Source organism: Callospermophilus lateralis, chromosome 4, assembly GCF_048772815.1.
Source record: "Callospermophilus lateralis isolate mCalLat2 chromosome 4, mCalLat2.hap1, whole genome shotgun sequence".
Lineage (NCBI taxonomy): Eukaryota > Metazoa > Chordata > Mammalia > Rodentia > Sciuridae > Callospermophilus > Callospermophilus lateralis.
This window is the reverse complement of record NC_135308.1, coordinates 101,172,934-101,187,871: the sequence shown is the minus strand read 5'-3', so window position 1 is coordinate 101,187,871 and position 14,938 is coordinate 101,172,934. Positions and strand designations below refer to the sequence as shown.

Below are 14,938 nucleotides of genomic sequence, written 5' to 3'. Positions count from 1 at the left end.
AGTCTCCTTGTGTTTATAGTTTCTGTAGAGTTTTTTGGTGTTTATTTCTAATTTCATTCCATTATGATTTGATAAGATACAATATTCAAGACTAGCCACTTTGTCTTCCAGCTAAGATTCTGTCTTCAGCATGGTGAATACTTTTAGAGAGATTTTCAACTGAACATTTTGATTTATTGTATCTTTCATTTCAATATGTTTTGTTTGGTTCTTTTCCAATATCTGTCTCCTTGTTGAGTTTCTGATTCATATGCTGTATTGATTTCCTTAATTCATTTCATTGTTTTTCTGTGTTTTCTTGAAACTTACTGATTATCTTTATAATCATCATTTTGAATTTATTGTCTAATATTTCATTACTTCAATTTAGGAGGCTGCATGCTACCTTATTTTTCATAGTTCTTATATTCCTGTGTTGGATTTTATGCATCTATTGGGATGGATTTATCTTCCACTTTTATGTGTGGGCCTTTTTAGGCTTGACCTTTTCTTGTCAAAGTATTCTAGTGAGCTAGATGGAGATGCCTCATAGGTATGGTGTCCACAGCCTTTGTGTTAATTGTCTTTGTTTCAGCTGGAGATGTGTATGTTTATTAGTGAAAGCTGAGGGCACCCCATCCATTCCTACTTGGTGTCTGGTTTGGGGGTTTTGTCTCTTCTATTCTTTGTATTAAAATATTGTTGAAGTTTGAGTGTGGCTAATTTGTGTGTGGAGTAAGGCTTGCTCCCTCAAGTAGGTTTAGAGTCAGTAGGAGCACCTCTACCCTGTGAGCTAGTCACTCAACAGAAAAGGGGGAACCAAACAATAGCAACAATAAAAGCAAATAATAAACAGCATTAAAATTAATACCCACTGCCTTCTATGACATTTGTAAGATTAATTACCATAAAATTAGGAATGTTATGGTCAGTAATTGCCAAAAGCTAAAAAAAGTATATATAGCTGTAAACTAGATCTGGCATCAAAGTTAAAAACAACAACAACAAAAAAAAACAGGTGTCAACTATGCCATTTACCATACTAATATCTGCAACAACATGAGTGGTGGAGGCATGAGTTATATCAACCAAATAGTTCTAAAAGATCATTAAAAATACAATTTATTATGCAAAAAGTTTAGAATGTTGAAGATGTGAACAGAGAGAAAGCAGAAGATATTTAGCAAGTGATGGCTATAATGAAAGAGGAGAAAATAAATTTCAATAAAGTAAGTGATGAGAGAGAGAGAACAAGAAAATTTGGCTGTTAAAGGGAGAAGAGAAAGAAACAAGAGAAATAACTAAACCAAAAAAAAAAGAAATAAAACCCTAACCCTCTGAAGACAAGGAAAAATAACAATTATTTTAAAAATTAAAGAAAAAAGAAACACATGTATATATGTGTGTGTCCATGAACCTATCAGTGCAATAGTAACACCAAAAAAATTTAAAAAATGACTCTTGACTACTTGGTTTATATTTTTCATTTTTTCTATCCATATTGCATTCTATAAAATTTTATTTTGACTTTTCTTTTAGTTCATTAGATTTTCTTTCACCTGTATCTAAAATGCTTGTTTCCAAAGCAAGCAAACCTGACAGAATTCATGACCACCATACCAGCCTTACAAAATTATCTTAATGCAGTCCTACATTCAGAAATGAAAGATAACTACCATCTTGAAAGTATGTGAGGGTATTGATTCCACTAGAAGAGGAGATACACAGGTGAGAAATGAAAAGAATGAAACTATCATTACAGCAAACCACACAAAACCCCAAAGATGAATAAAAGCGAAAGAATAAAGAGTATTCAAAACTAAAAGAAAACAAATATTGCAACCAGCAATAATAATCTTGAAAGAAAATGGATTAAATTCTCCAATTAAAAAATACAGACTGGCTGAATGGGCATAAAACCAAAACCCAACCATATGATGTCTGCAAGAAAATCACCTCATTAGTAAAGATACACACAGATTGAGAGTGAAAGGATGAAGAATAATTAAGCAAATGGAATCCTGAAGTGAGCAAGAGTTTTGGGATCAACATTCAAAACTGCCTTTGGAACATTTCCATTTTTAAATTTTATGTGATGCTTAATTAAATACATCAAACATTACATAATCACCCACACCAAATACTTACATCTGAAAAAATAGACTTTAAAACAAAAACTCTGAGACAAAGAAAGTCACTACAGAGCAATCACAGAATAAATTCAACCATAGCATATAACAATTTTAAATCTATGCATATCTAATATCAGAGCACCCAATTTCATAAAACAAGCATTATTAGATTTAATATTATTAGACTCTATAAAGGAAAATATAGAATTTAATACAATAATAGTGGAGAATTTCAACACCCTACTTTTATCAAAGGACAAATCATCCAGACACCCCCCCAACAAAAAAAAAATCAAGAAACATAAGAGTTAAATTATACTATGGAGCCAATGAACTTCATAGACACTTACAGACTATTCCACCCCCAAACCATAGAATATATATTCTTTTCATCAACACATGAAACTTTCTCCAGAATAGACCATGCATTAGGGCACAAAACAAGCCTTAACAAATTTTTAGAAAGTAAAATTATATCCTGTATCCTTTATAATCACAATGGAATAAAATTTGAGTTCAACAACAATGAAAATTAAGCAAATGCTTGGAGAATGAACACACGTTTTTTTCCAAATATTTTTAATTGTAGATGGACATCATAACTTTATTTTATTTATTTACTTTTATGTGGTAGTGAGGATCAAACCCAGTGTCTCACACTTGCTAGGCAAGTGCTCTACCACTGAGCCATAACTCCTGTCCCAGAATGAACATACTTTTGAATGAACAATGAGTCAAAGGTTTCAAAATGGAAATTAAACCATCTCTAAAAAAAAGTGAAAATTAAGCACAACTTACCAAACTTATGGGATATAGTCAAAGCACTATCTAAGGGAAGTTTCTTGCAATAAATGCCTATATTTAAAAAATGGAAAGATTTAAAAAAAAAATCTAATGGTGCTTCTCAAGAATTTAAAAAAGCTACAACAAACCAAATCCAAAACTAGTAGGAACAATAACAAACGTAAGAGCAGAAATAATAAAGCAAAGCCTTAAAAAATATATACAAAAGATCATTGAAGCAAAGAGTTGGTACTAATCTGGCAAAACCCAGTATGGTAGGAAAAGGGAGGTCAAATTTAATCACGGCATATTATATGTATGTTTGGAAATACCACCTTGAACTCTATTAAATATGCACAATGTTAAAAATTAAATAGTTTTACTGATTTTTAAAAATATATAACATAGATACGAATTTTGTCTACAATTCCAGAGAGATGGCTTTCTTGGGGTTTTGCTGTTGTAGGTAGAAACTGCGCAGGTTTTGTTTAAGATCTTACTTACACTGAAAAGTATTGGTTTAGTTCCCCATGCTACTGGGAAGACCTATATCTTTGACCCATGAGCTTGCAAGGTGCTGGGATTTGTCCTCTGTCTTCAATTTTTTCAAGGTTGTGAAAACTGAAGCTCAAATTCCCAAAGTTCAGCAAATGTTTGCTGGGGAGCAACAGATTTGGTGTTTTTGCTTACATCTTTTTCCCACCTGTTACTCAGCTTTCTGTCTCTGTGACAAAATACTTGAGATAAACAATTTCAAAGGAGGAAAATTTTATTTTGGCATGATGCAGATCACTCACCTCAAGGAGGGAAGGCTGGTGGAGAGCGAGCCAGAGGAACAAAACTCAGGGCACACAGGAGCAAGCCAGGATCCCAGGATACTTATACCCCACCTCCCAATTAGTACCATCAGCTGGGAACGGAGTCTTCAATACATGAGCTTTGGGGACACATTTAAGATCCAAACCATAAAACCACCCTTGCTTTGATTTTGGCCTCATAATTCTGTAACATCAGATCTTGAACAGTTTCAGGTGTCTGTCCTAGTTGTTTCCCTTCCTTTTGTCTAACTTCCTAGTTTTTAGCAGGTAGACTTCTCTAAATCATTATCATGTTACTATAAGTGAAATCTACACCAGTCTCATTTCATATTGTTTTTATTAACACACAGTCAGTTTACTCCACCTCTAAGTCAATGTAAACGAGAATTTAAAGTACTGATTTGGTGGGCTGCTAAGCTACTGGCTTTCTGCTCACAGATAACCATGATCTACAACCTAGAGACCCAAGTCTGTAATTCAGCACAGTAATAATCAGCAAAATATGAGCTTCAAACTTCAAAACTCTCCTTCCTCCTACTAAGCAATGTAAATTACCCGAAAGCTATTTTATAGTTGGAAATAAGGAGCATCTGAGGAGAATGTGTTCCTCACAACAGCTTCATGGTAGTATTGTTATCCCTTTCTATCTGTGAGGACATGGATGGAAAGAAAGCTCACTGTATGGAACAATGAGGAGACAGGAGCCCAGATTCACACTCCCAGATTCCTTGATTCTGAAACACACATAAAGGAAAAAAAAATATTTATTCTGTCCATGCAGATAAACAAGGTAGATTTTTCCCACAGGTTTTTGACATATAGGATTCCAGCTAGTAACTAAAGATTTGGATTGAATATTATTTTTCACTTTCTATAATTCTTCAATGTTTCAAATCATATCACTTTCCTTTCCTCCTATTTACAATATCTCAAAAGAATAAAAATTACCTGAAAGAACAATTAAATAATTTGTAGACCAATTTGTATGATGACATTTAGAAAATAAGTAGCACCTGGAAAGCCATTTTTCTCTCATGTAAAGTCGATAACCCCAAAGGAAGAGGAAAAAAGTAAGCTGTCAGCATTCAGTGGGTAAAGGACAGCTTATTCATCTGTAATTGACACATGCTTGTTATCTTTATGAAACACCAAAATGTATAAAATAATTAAAGAGCAGTTAGTGAAAATGTGATTACATTGACTTAAAAGCTTAATGCAATAATTCACTTATGGGATTACCACATATTGCCACCACTTGTGTTTACTCTTGAAATAAATATATATTCATGAAGATATTCTATTGTGTGTGGCTAAGGCTTACATTTGTCTTTTGAAATAAAATCTTTTTTTTTTTTTGCTAAACACACAGTTTATTGAATGCCAAAGATACTCCCAGCTTTGCTCAATCACAAAGATACATAAAACTTAAACGACCTCTTTATTTTATAAGTTCCTATTACAACAAGAAAAGATTGTCCAGAAATTAGCAAAAGGTTTTCAATGTGAAATTCCCGTATTTAATTATGTATCACAGATATTGTTCCAGTTAGAAATGTAGCCCTGACACAGTGGATGTGAAACAGATTGCAAAACCCCTTATTGTAGAAAGGGAGAAAGGGGAGCAAAGATAAAGCCAAGTTCATTATGATGTAGGTTACAAAGAAAAAAATAATTCTATGCTAAGACAGAAGGGTTTTCGCCCAGTGATCTTAAACCTCAGTGTTGCTCTCTTCTGCTGCTCCTCACCCACCAACTACAGAGTAGACTAACTCCCTTTCTGCTGTATTAAAAAAGATTATCCTGCTCAGAACATCCTAGCAGGAAATCGGCTGCTAAAGGCAATTCCTTGGAGGAGGAAAAAACACAAATGTTATCAATTGCACTAATGTTCATACTAGCCAATTAAGCATGTCTGTAGTTAATTCCACTGATTGAGTTGCACTTTCTGTGTTGGTTCAGTAATTTCAGACAAAATAAAATGGATGAATCATTGCAAACTATCACCTTCGCTTCCATGCAAGGAAATGCCCGTTTTATAGGCTGACATGAAATTTAGATTTGTGTACTGTACAAAAATAGATCAGCAATTGGCAATTGAATTGGACAAGAAGGCAATGGAATGGAAATGATGATCCTTTATCCATACCTGATCATGAATTTCACTGAAAGAACAAATTAGACTTAGAATTAATACTTTATGAATGTTTTCTTTTTAAGCTTCAAATTAATTGTTTGACAAATTAGATAAAAACCCTTGGCACTTGTGGATTTATTGTGATGGTATGCAGGAGCTACTACCAAAGATCCATGATATATAGTAATGCACAAGTTATTAGAGGATTCCTTTTTAGTGAAGTTGATGGCCAGATTGAAATTCCTTATGGGATGGTACTTACATGTGACTCAGCTGGGAATAAAACTGAGAAACTTCATATGCATTACCTCACTTTATTCTCATCTGTCTAGAACATGAGTACCAGCTTGACATTCTATACATGAGGAAAGCAGCTCTTCTCTAGCTATTTGGGCAATATGCTCCAGTTCACGGGGCTAGTAAATGCTGAATCAGAGATATTGATCCAAGTCTTCCAATTCACAAACTTTTCCTTTTTTGTTTGTTTTGAGGTGGTAAGAATTGAACCCAGGGCCTCGGGTGTGCTAGCTAAGTACTCTACCTACAAGTTACAACCCCATCACATCTTTTCCCTTTTTCCCCTTTGTTTTTGTAAGTAACTTTAAAGGTGATGAAAGTAAATTACATTTCTACTTTATAAATTCTTTATTTTATCATGATAGAAAATACTTTATTTGGGATTTATTTTTTAATGAGATGAGGAAAACCCCTTATTGTAGGCACAGGCTCATACATTGCTTTCATGTTTCTTAACCTATAAGATCAATTTGGTATTCAATTATTTTTCTTTCTTTCACCCTAATATCCCCCCAAAATTCATTAGCCTTTGTAGGTCAGGGCAAAATTGGCGATACTTAGGCTCCCTTACTAAGACTTCTACCATTATGTTTTAGTATGTAGTCAAGGTCATAATCACCCTGATTCAGGTTAATTGTTTATGACTCCAGGTCATAAGCATCTTTTTTGTGATCATGTACATATTTATGTAAACTATTGGCACTGTGACTTCTTTATTTGGCTTGCATATATAAAAGGCCCATGGAAAGATTTGGGTAGGGAAGAGGCTAGAGGCTGCTATCACCTCTGCATAAAATATGTCTACTATTCTAACTGTGCTCTGCATCTTCATTTACCTGCCTGGATCCTGAATCTGTCTCCAGGGTCTGAGCCCCTGCAGGACACCCTTACAATTTCTCATTTCAAAAAAATACTATATCTATATATCTGTAGTTGCTTAAGTATCTCCTAAATAGATACTATAATTAAGTTCTCAAGTAATGGGAAGTTGTTACAAATTTCAGTATTTGACAGGATTTTTTAAAATTAGTGACAATTAATTATTTAGAATAATGGGTTTCTTCCTGGAATATTCATATATGAATATAACATATTTGATCATTTCTGTATCCCCCCACCATCCTCTCTTACTAACTCTTCTTCCCACCCCGAGTAAAAGGCTTTTTAGAAAAAGATTGTGCTCCTCAGATAGTGTACATGCAATCCTTCTGCTAGAAAGCTTATCTCACTATGGAGATTGTTGTTGCTTCCTCTTTATCCTAAGTCTATGATTAAATATCAATCATTTTGTTGCCTTTTTTGTGTATTTTTTATGTATGTATTTATTGATCTTCTTCCCAGATCCCCCACTTTCTGGCCAGTCTCTATTTTTCCATAGTATTTCTAATAGAGCATTTATCACATTGTGTGGTATTTTCATTAAAAAAAAAATGGTAACAACACCCTTTGGGTGTTCAAGTGGATAAAATGCAGTGAGGCCAAGCCAGAATAACACATATAAGGTACACCGTACACTAGTTTTCCAGATGCCAGATGCTGTAGGATAGTGGATTCTCATGGAGGCCAAGTAGCAGCCCCAAGATCCAGACCCTGGTACACCTTCCTTCTCCCTACCCTTTGTCTTAGGCTAAGACTCCTTTAAACAGAAACTTTTCATGTAAAACTGGGAATCAGGGGAGGCACTCAGGGAAAACCACCTTGTCCCTGTCTCTGCCCACCCATTCAGAGGATACAGACAGCAGGCTTTTTGTTCAGGTGCCTCCCTGCCTCTTTAAAGACAAGGTGCTAGGAATACTCCAAATGCCTAGAAAAATTAGAAGGAATTGAGTATGATCCTATATAATTGTAAGCAGCCAGATTCTGAATTATTGGGAAAAAATGGTACCCTGGGTGGGAACTGGTAAGAATGGAGAATGAGGGCTTCAAATTTGCTGAATTAGCACGGCTTAAAATTTTACTGTACTGCCTGCTTCTAAGTCTCCAAAAAAAAAAAAAAAAATCCTATTTTTAAGTTGGGCATTAAGTTATCTAAGGTGATGAATGACATAAAGAAACTTAGTGCCGAAAGTTTGGAACTTCATCTCCCTTTAATATCTGAATATTTATATGTTCACTTTTAATTTAGTCAAGTTCATAATATTTATTGTTATTTCTGCTGTCATACCAATATATTTTTCTGTCCTCATGAAAAATGTTACATTTTAAGGTAAAACAGTTTACACACAATCAGTAGAGTGCTGGACAGATTTAGATTCAGAGTAGCTTTCTTTTTCATTTCAAACTTATACAGAAAAAAAAAATCTGTTAAAATACTTATGTTTTGATAATAATTAACAGCTTATATTACGGTTTAATCAGGAAAGACTAAAAATGACTATTTTTTAATCTACATCAGTTGTTTTAAAGTTTTATTTTTCTTTTAATATTTAAGTGTGAACAATTTTACTAACAGAAATTTTTTTTAAGAACTTGAAAATAGAACTTTATCCAGGGATCATGTCAACTATTTTCTTATATAAAATTGAATTTAAATATCTCATAAATTCTCAAGAAAAAATTTTGACACCTTCCTAGAGTGCCATTAATCCAAACACAGACTAATACAAAGTTTTATATGAGATGGGTAACAGATCAATATATGAAAATAAAACACCATCACAAGGTCTTAAAACTCATAAACATGTTTTAAAAATGTTTATTGTTTCATTTAAATACAATGTTCATTTACACATTTTTCTATAACTGTCTTGGGTAAAAAAAAAACTACATTTACATACAAAATTACAATGAGAGAATGTCACGGGAATAAAAAGGCCCAATCATTATGCATTTTTAATATTTATTTTTTAGTTGTAGTTGGACACAATACCTTTCTTTCACTTATTTATTTTTATGTGATGCTGAGGATCAAACCCAGGGTCTCGCACATTTGAGGAGAGCACTCTACCGATGAGCCACAACCCCAGCTCCTCATGTATGCATTTTTTTGTGCTTAATTACATAATAAATTAAAACATGGGTCACTTTGAAAAGTGAAAAATGTTTCAGGGTTAAGAGTTTTATTATCCTTCATTGAAAGAAATTTTAAGTCTGTACATAATAAAAATGCAAGTCAATTCTGGGAATATCAAATAGGCTTGTTATGCTATCATGGAGAATTGTTTAAAATGAAGAATACTGGGCAGGGCCAATGGATTTACCAAAAGTGATTTTCCTGGAGTAGAAAGATAACCACATATTTACATGTGTTCTTGGCAGTGATACTCCTACTCTGAGAAGACATTTATAACGAGTTAGGTCTAATACAGAAGACTAGATTAGCAGCTGTTTTTACCCATTGTAGCTGAAGTTCTTCTTTAGCATACTCAATAGTGAGCGACACATTTGTCCCCATGGTCTTTGTGGATGTTGTAGAATTCTATAATTTTCAAAATAGAGTTTCTGTCTAAATGATGTAGGGTGTGCAGGGTCATACATTTAGGAGAGTATGAGTAGAAGCATTAGAAAAAAGCAAATTAGGAAATAAATACCAATGGGTTGGCTTACCACTGAAAATCAAAACAAAATTACAAAAATATCTCTAGAAGAATTAAACAGTGTATTTACACCAATAATACAAGTTTCAGGATGTCCACATTCAAAGATATAGTTGAAAAATAGAAAAAGGATAACTATGTCCTTCCTGTATCTGAGGATTTGATGTGTCATGTTTTAGAGGATATGTTTATTTTAGAAGAAACTGTGAGATGCATGGTTTGCATCAGCAACAGAGAGCCTTATTGGTGAAAATTCAATGGACTGTTTATAAGTGTATGTTAGTGCATTTAAAAACAGTTCAATAAATAACATATTATATGGGAAACTACCCAAAATATCTCCATTTCACCTTGGGTAATTTCTAGAAAGCAAGCAACTATTGTGTCTTTTGTGGTTTTTTTTTGGTTGTTTGTTTGTTTGTTTTGGTAGTGAGGACTGAACCCAGCAGTGGTTTTCCACTGAGCTACTTCCCCAGTCCTTTGTATTTCTTTTTTTTTGAAACATTGTATTGCCACATAGCTGAGGTTACAGAGGAACTTGTGATCTTTCTGCCTCAGTCTCCTGAGTCACCAAGATTAGAGATTAGAGATTAGAGGTGTGCACCACCATGCCCGGCTAAGGACAATCCTGTCTTAAGCACGGAATTTAAAATAAAATTTACCTTCAGCGTGGATAATGAAACAAAAATGATCACATTGTAAATTTTAGTATGAGTACTGCAAGTATTTTATACTTATTAATTAATCCCCAAAATTAATTAGGGCATATAGGAAATATAACACTGTATTTTAAATAGTTCCTTAGAACATATTTTCACTGGTAACTATTTTTACATATATTTAAATTAAAAATAAAACATATAAACATTTGTTCATATACACGAGTTGTTTCAAAGGATAGAAGTATTCCTTTTAACATGAATATTTTAAAGAGATATTTACAAGAGATAATTTTCTTATCTAAAGACAAAGACTTCTGATGTCTTATTCAACAGATGTTCTTTTCATTTTTTCTGCTAATTCTTTTCTCACTTCAATGTGTTTTTCTAAATTTTGCACTTCATGTGGAAGATTGATGTCCCAAACAGACAAGCAAGATTGTATCTCTATAAAAAAAAAAAAAAGAAAATCATGCTTCAAACATCCATTATAAAATATTTTTATTTTGTTAATTTATATTTCATTATATAAGTAATAAACTATTGCCATTTATAAAAAAATATTCTTATAATATGTTAATAATACCTTATGGAAACTAACTACCAAATTTCAAGAGGCATATAGACACTTTATAACCAATCATTCATTTACTGAGACAAAGAGAGCTTTTTCCAACATTATTCAACATTAGGCCTCATCTGGATATAGGTAAGTTATGAGCAAAAAATATTCATATTTAGTTTAAATTTGAAGTAGTTCTCATTTTATAGTGACTGTTCTTTTTCCCTCATCTGCAAAAATAAATATTTAAGATTCCTAAATCATTGAAACTTAATATTGAAATTTGCCTAAATTATTTACACTGTAAAGAAACTATCAATTAAAATTGCTAAAAGTATATGTAATAGCTACTTTAAATTTATAAAACACAATATCTTTTCCTCATTCACATCATTGCACTCTTTGGACTACAGCAGCCTATTAAATATTACCTTTTTGTTGTTGTATACCTTCGGTAGTTTTCCGTTTGTACCCCAAAACCAGCATGACATTTTTAAGGCTTCCTTTAAAAAAACAAAATACAGAAGTTTTCTATCAATACAATAAATTAAACTATATCAAAAAACAGTAAAGTTGCAACTCTTAATTATGTGACTCTGAGAAAGCAGCTAAAGCTTTCTACAAAATAGGTTTAATTTTATACATTAGTTCTTCCAAAATTATACTATTAAATGGATAATGTGTGTAAAAGTGTTTTTGATACTACAAGGAACAAATATGAAGCATGGGAATAGAGAGTTGGATAGATGCATAACTGACCCTCTATCACAATATCATATAATCAAGTCATTCATTAATTAATCTGAAAAATGTTCATCAGAAGTCTTGTATGTACTCGGCTATAGGCTAGGTCCTGGGAGTAGAGATGTCCAGAAAAAAACACAGACCCAACTCACATGCAGGTTATATTCTGGTGAAGATATTGACATTAGTTGGGGAAAAAGATCATGACTGATGAATACTATATAAGAGAGGTACAGTGAAGCCACATCATTGTGCACCTTGTAGTCTATGTTTAAATTTATTTTTATTTTAAAATAAATAACAATCTACTGAAATGTCAATATAATTTCAATTATGAACAACCATGTGGGTTCCAGAGTAATACAAACTAAATTAAATAAAACAATATTGATCAAATAAGACAGGGAGATAACCCACTGAGACCTACTAATCTGCTTGTGTGGACCCATCCTGGTAGTTAATAATCACCAAGAGCATCTAATCTACTTCTGTGCAACCCTGATATCTATAAATGACAAACAGGTGAGGGTACAGGAGAAACACCTTTCTTAAGATATTCTTGCAAAAGGAATCTATTTTCTTCACCATGGTCAAACACTGTATTGCTGACATATTAAACTTACATAAACTCTACTTTTGCAGAACTAAACCCTACACTGTTATTTTGTGATCAACTTTGTATATAAGATATTATAGCTTTCTGAATAAAATAATTAATCAAAGGAAGACATTGAAATACATTTTATGTGAAAAATACATTCCACATAAGAGCCAGAATAGACATAAAAGGTTGAACAAAACTTATCATGATTTGTCAATATTTGTAGATTGTGGAGTTCAGCATATATTGCTACAAGAATTTTTTTATAGAATGAACAACCAAATGGTATTCTTTACCAAGGGTGGGCAGCTTGGACTATGACCAAAATAAACATTTGCTTTAACTTCTTGAATGAAATAGCAAAACATACTTAATACTATGTATTTCCCATTTTTGCCTTTAGGTAATAAGGAAAAAAGCAAGTAACACCCAAATCAAGGGGCTAGGATGGTGGTTCAGTGGTGGCACTTGTCTAGCATGTGTGGGGCACTGGGTTCAATTCTCAGCACTACATAAAAATAAAATAAAGGTCCATCAACAACTAAAAGGAAAAAGAAAACTTAAAAAAAAAAAAAAAAAAAGGCCCAAGCTGAATGTTCAACCTCGGTCATCTGCCTCTCTTGGGGGACTAAGAGCAGCTTTTTCCTCCATATTTTAAAGGGCCTTATTTAAAATGTATCCCAGTCCTGTTTCATTATGTGAAATTTGAAGGAACTCCAAACAAAGCTGGAAAGTGAAAATTTAAATTTTAAAATAAAGGCATATTTTTATAATCTTCAAGGACATGAAAAAGAAACTTGCCTAACTGTGCCGCCATCATGACTCTAACAGAATCACAGAAGTTGTTAATTATGCGTATAACTCGACGAGTTGAAAGATCAAGGAGTAAAATATGGCCTCCTCCAGTTCCTATCCAGAGAGCAGTGTTCTTCTGAAGGCAAAGAGTTTTCACTCTCCCGGAATACGACATTTTGTGCTTTGATTCCTTGTTTATTTTTACCATTATCTCCCTAGGAATCATAAAGAAAGTATGCATTAATAATTTCATCAGCAATTAGGGGATAAAAGAGATTTGTCTCTCTATATATGTACATATAAAAACTTTTCAAATTATGAATATATAACAATTCAGTCATCCCTTGGTATCAAGGGGGATTGGTTCTAGGAACCTTTCCCGCTCACTGCAGCTACCAAAATCATAGGTGCTCAAGTTCCTTATGTAAAATGATATAGTATTTGCATATTACTTTCTCTCCTATATAATTAAATCATCTCTAAATCACTTATAATACCTAACAAAATGTAAATGCTGTATAATAGTTGTTATGCTGTATTGTTTAAGGGATCATGGCAATAAAATATTCAGTACAGATGCAACCATAATAGGTCTAACTTTCTGGTCCTAGGTGGGTTCAATCTGTGCACACAAAACCCAAGGATATGGAGGAATGGCTATATACATTATGAGGGCTTTGTCTCTCACATATTGAATTAGATTGCCATGTCTGTCTGTCAGAGTCTTGATCCTCCCTCCTTACTTAGTGCACTGATCAGGTCATTTTGTGACCTTTTTCTTTATATTACAGAATCTTTGGGAAAGTAGTTTTAATTATACATAGTAACATCTGACTCTGTAACAATTCTAGACATATACCCAGTAGTCTAGAATCCAGTATGGACACTTTTAAAAATGACTGTTTCACTAGAGAATATTCTTAGTAATATCATATAGTATGTTCCTATTCTTTTATTTTCCCAAAATGAAATGTATGGGATATCAAAAGATGGTGCTGACAACCATTAACAATTTTGTTTCTGCATTTTCAAAAATTTTCTATTTACAGGGAAAAAGAAAGAAAAATAAGCAGAGCTCCCTCCTTTGTGCAGTCTGAAGCATAGAGACAGTTCTGGCAAGCAGAAAATAACCACAGAACTTACTTTAAAAAGTGTACACAGTCTATGAGTTCACAGAGCTTTTCAGTTTTCTTATCCCACACTTCCACAACAGGGCTATTTTTCTTAGCAATATAGAGAGCTGTCTCTACTGCCACGGCTATGATATTGGAATCACTGAAAGCTGCATAAGAAAACCTAGGGAAGGAAAAAAGAATGTCAAAAAAAGTCATGCTACCACCTTATGGTAGTTCCTAAGGCAAGTAAATTTAACACTATTTTGGAAATAAGCTAGACTATTGCCCATGTTCTCCTGTAACCATCCTAAATTGAATATAACACTTACTTTGCTACTTTACTTACTTTTGGTTACTTTATATTGGTTTCTCTTGATAAAAATAAAGTTAATGTTTATTCCTGGTTTTAGCTTTAATTTCAGTTCTAGCTGGTTATTTATAGAATTATATATTGCAAACTAAGTTTTAAAAGAAATATGCTATTTGTAACTTTTAGATGTTGCAATTGAGTCACTGTGGTAATGAATGTTTGGAAAATTAAAAGCTAGCCATCTACACCTAGAATTATAAAGCGTAAGATGTTGAAATAAGTTTAGTGGCCTATCTTCAAGGGCTAAAAGGAAAGGTATTCTTGCAGAAACATAAGTTAATCAAGTTACAAGAAAAAGATTACCATCATACAAGCATAAATGGAAAGTAAATTGTTTACCATTTATCCCCTTTTAAAATGAAGGGAAAATACCAGCATTTTAAAATAACTCTCTGCCACCTAAGACATATGGC

The 14,938-nt window shown here is 33.0% G+C and overlaps 1 protein-coding gene across 1 annotated transcript in view; it reads right to left on the bottom strand.

Annotated features, from left to right (window-relative positions):
- Positions 1-8,892: 8,892 nt before the first annotated feature.
- Lrrk2 (leucine rich repeat kinase 2) overlaps positions 8,893-14,938 on the bottom strand; it is a 128,444-nt gene continuing 122,398 nt past the window's right edge. Inside the window, exons 48-51 of the mRNA XM_076854312.1 lie at positions 14,184-14,336; positions 13,043-13,255; positions 11,332-11,399; positions 8,893-10,785 (exon numbers count right to left, since the gene is read on the bottom strand). Coding sequence (XP_076710427.1) covers positions 10,664-10,785; positions 11,332-11,399; positions 13,043-13,255; positions 14,184-14,336 — 556 coding nt within the window. The 3' untranslated portion in view covers positions 8,893-10,663. The remainder of the gene's footprint in view (positions 10,786-11,331; positions 11,400-13,042; positions 13,256-14,183; positions 14,337-14,938) is intronic.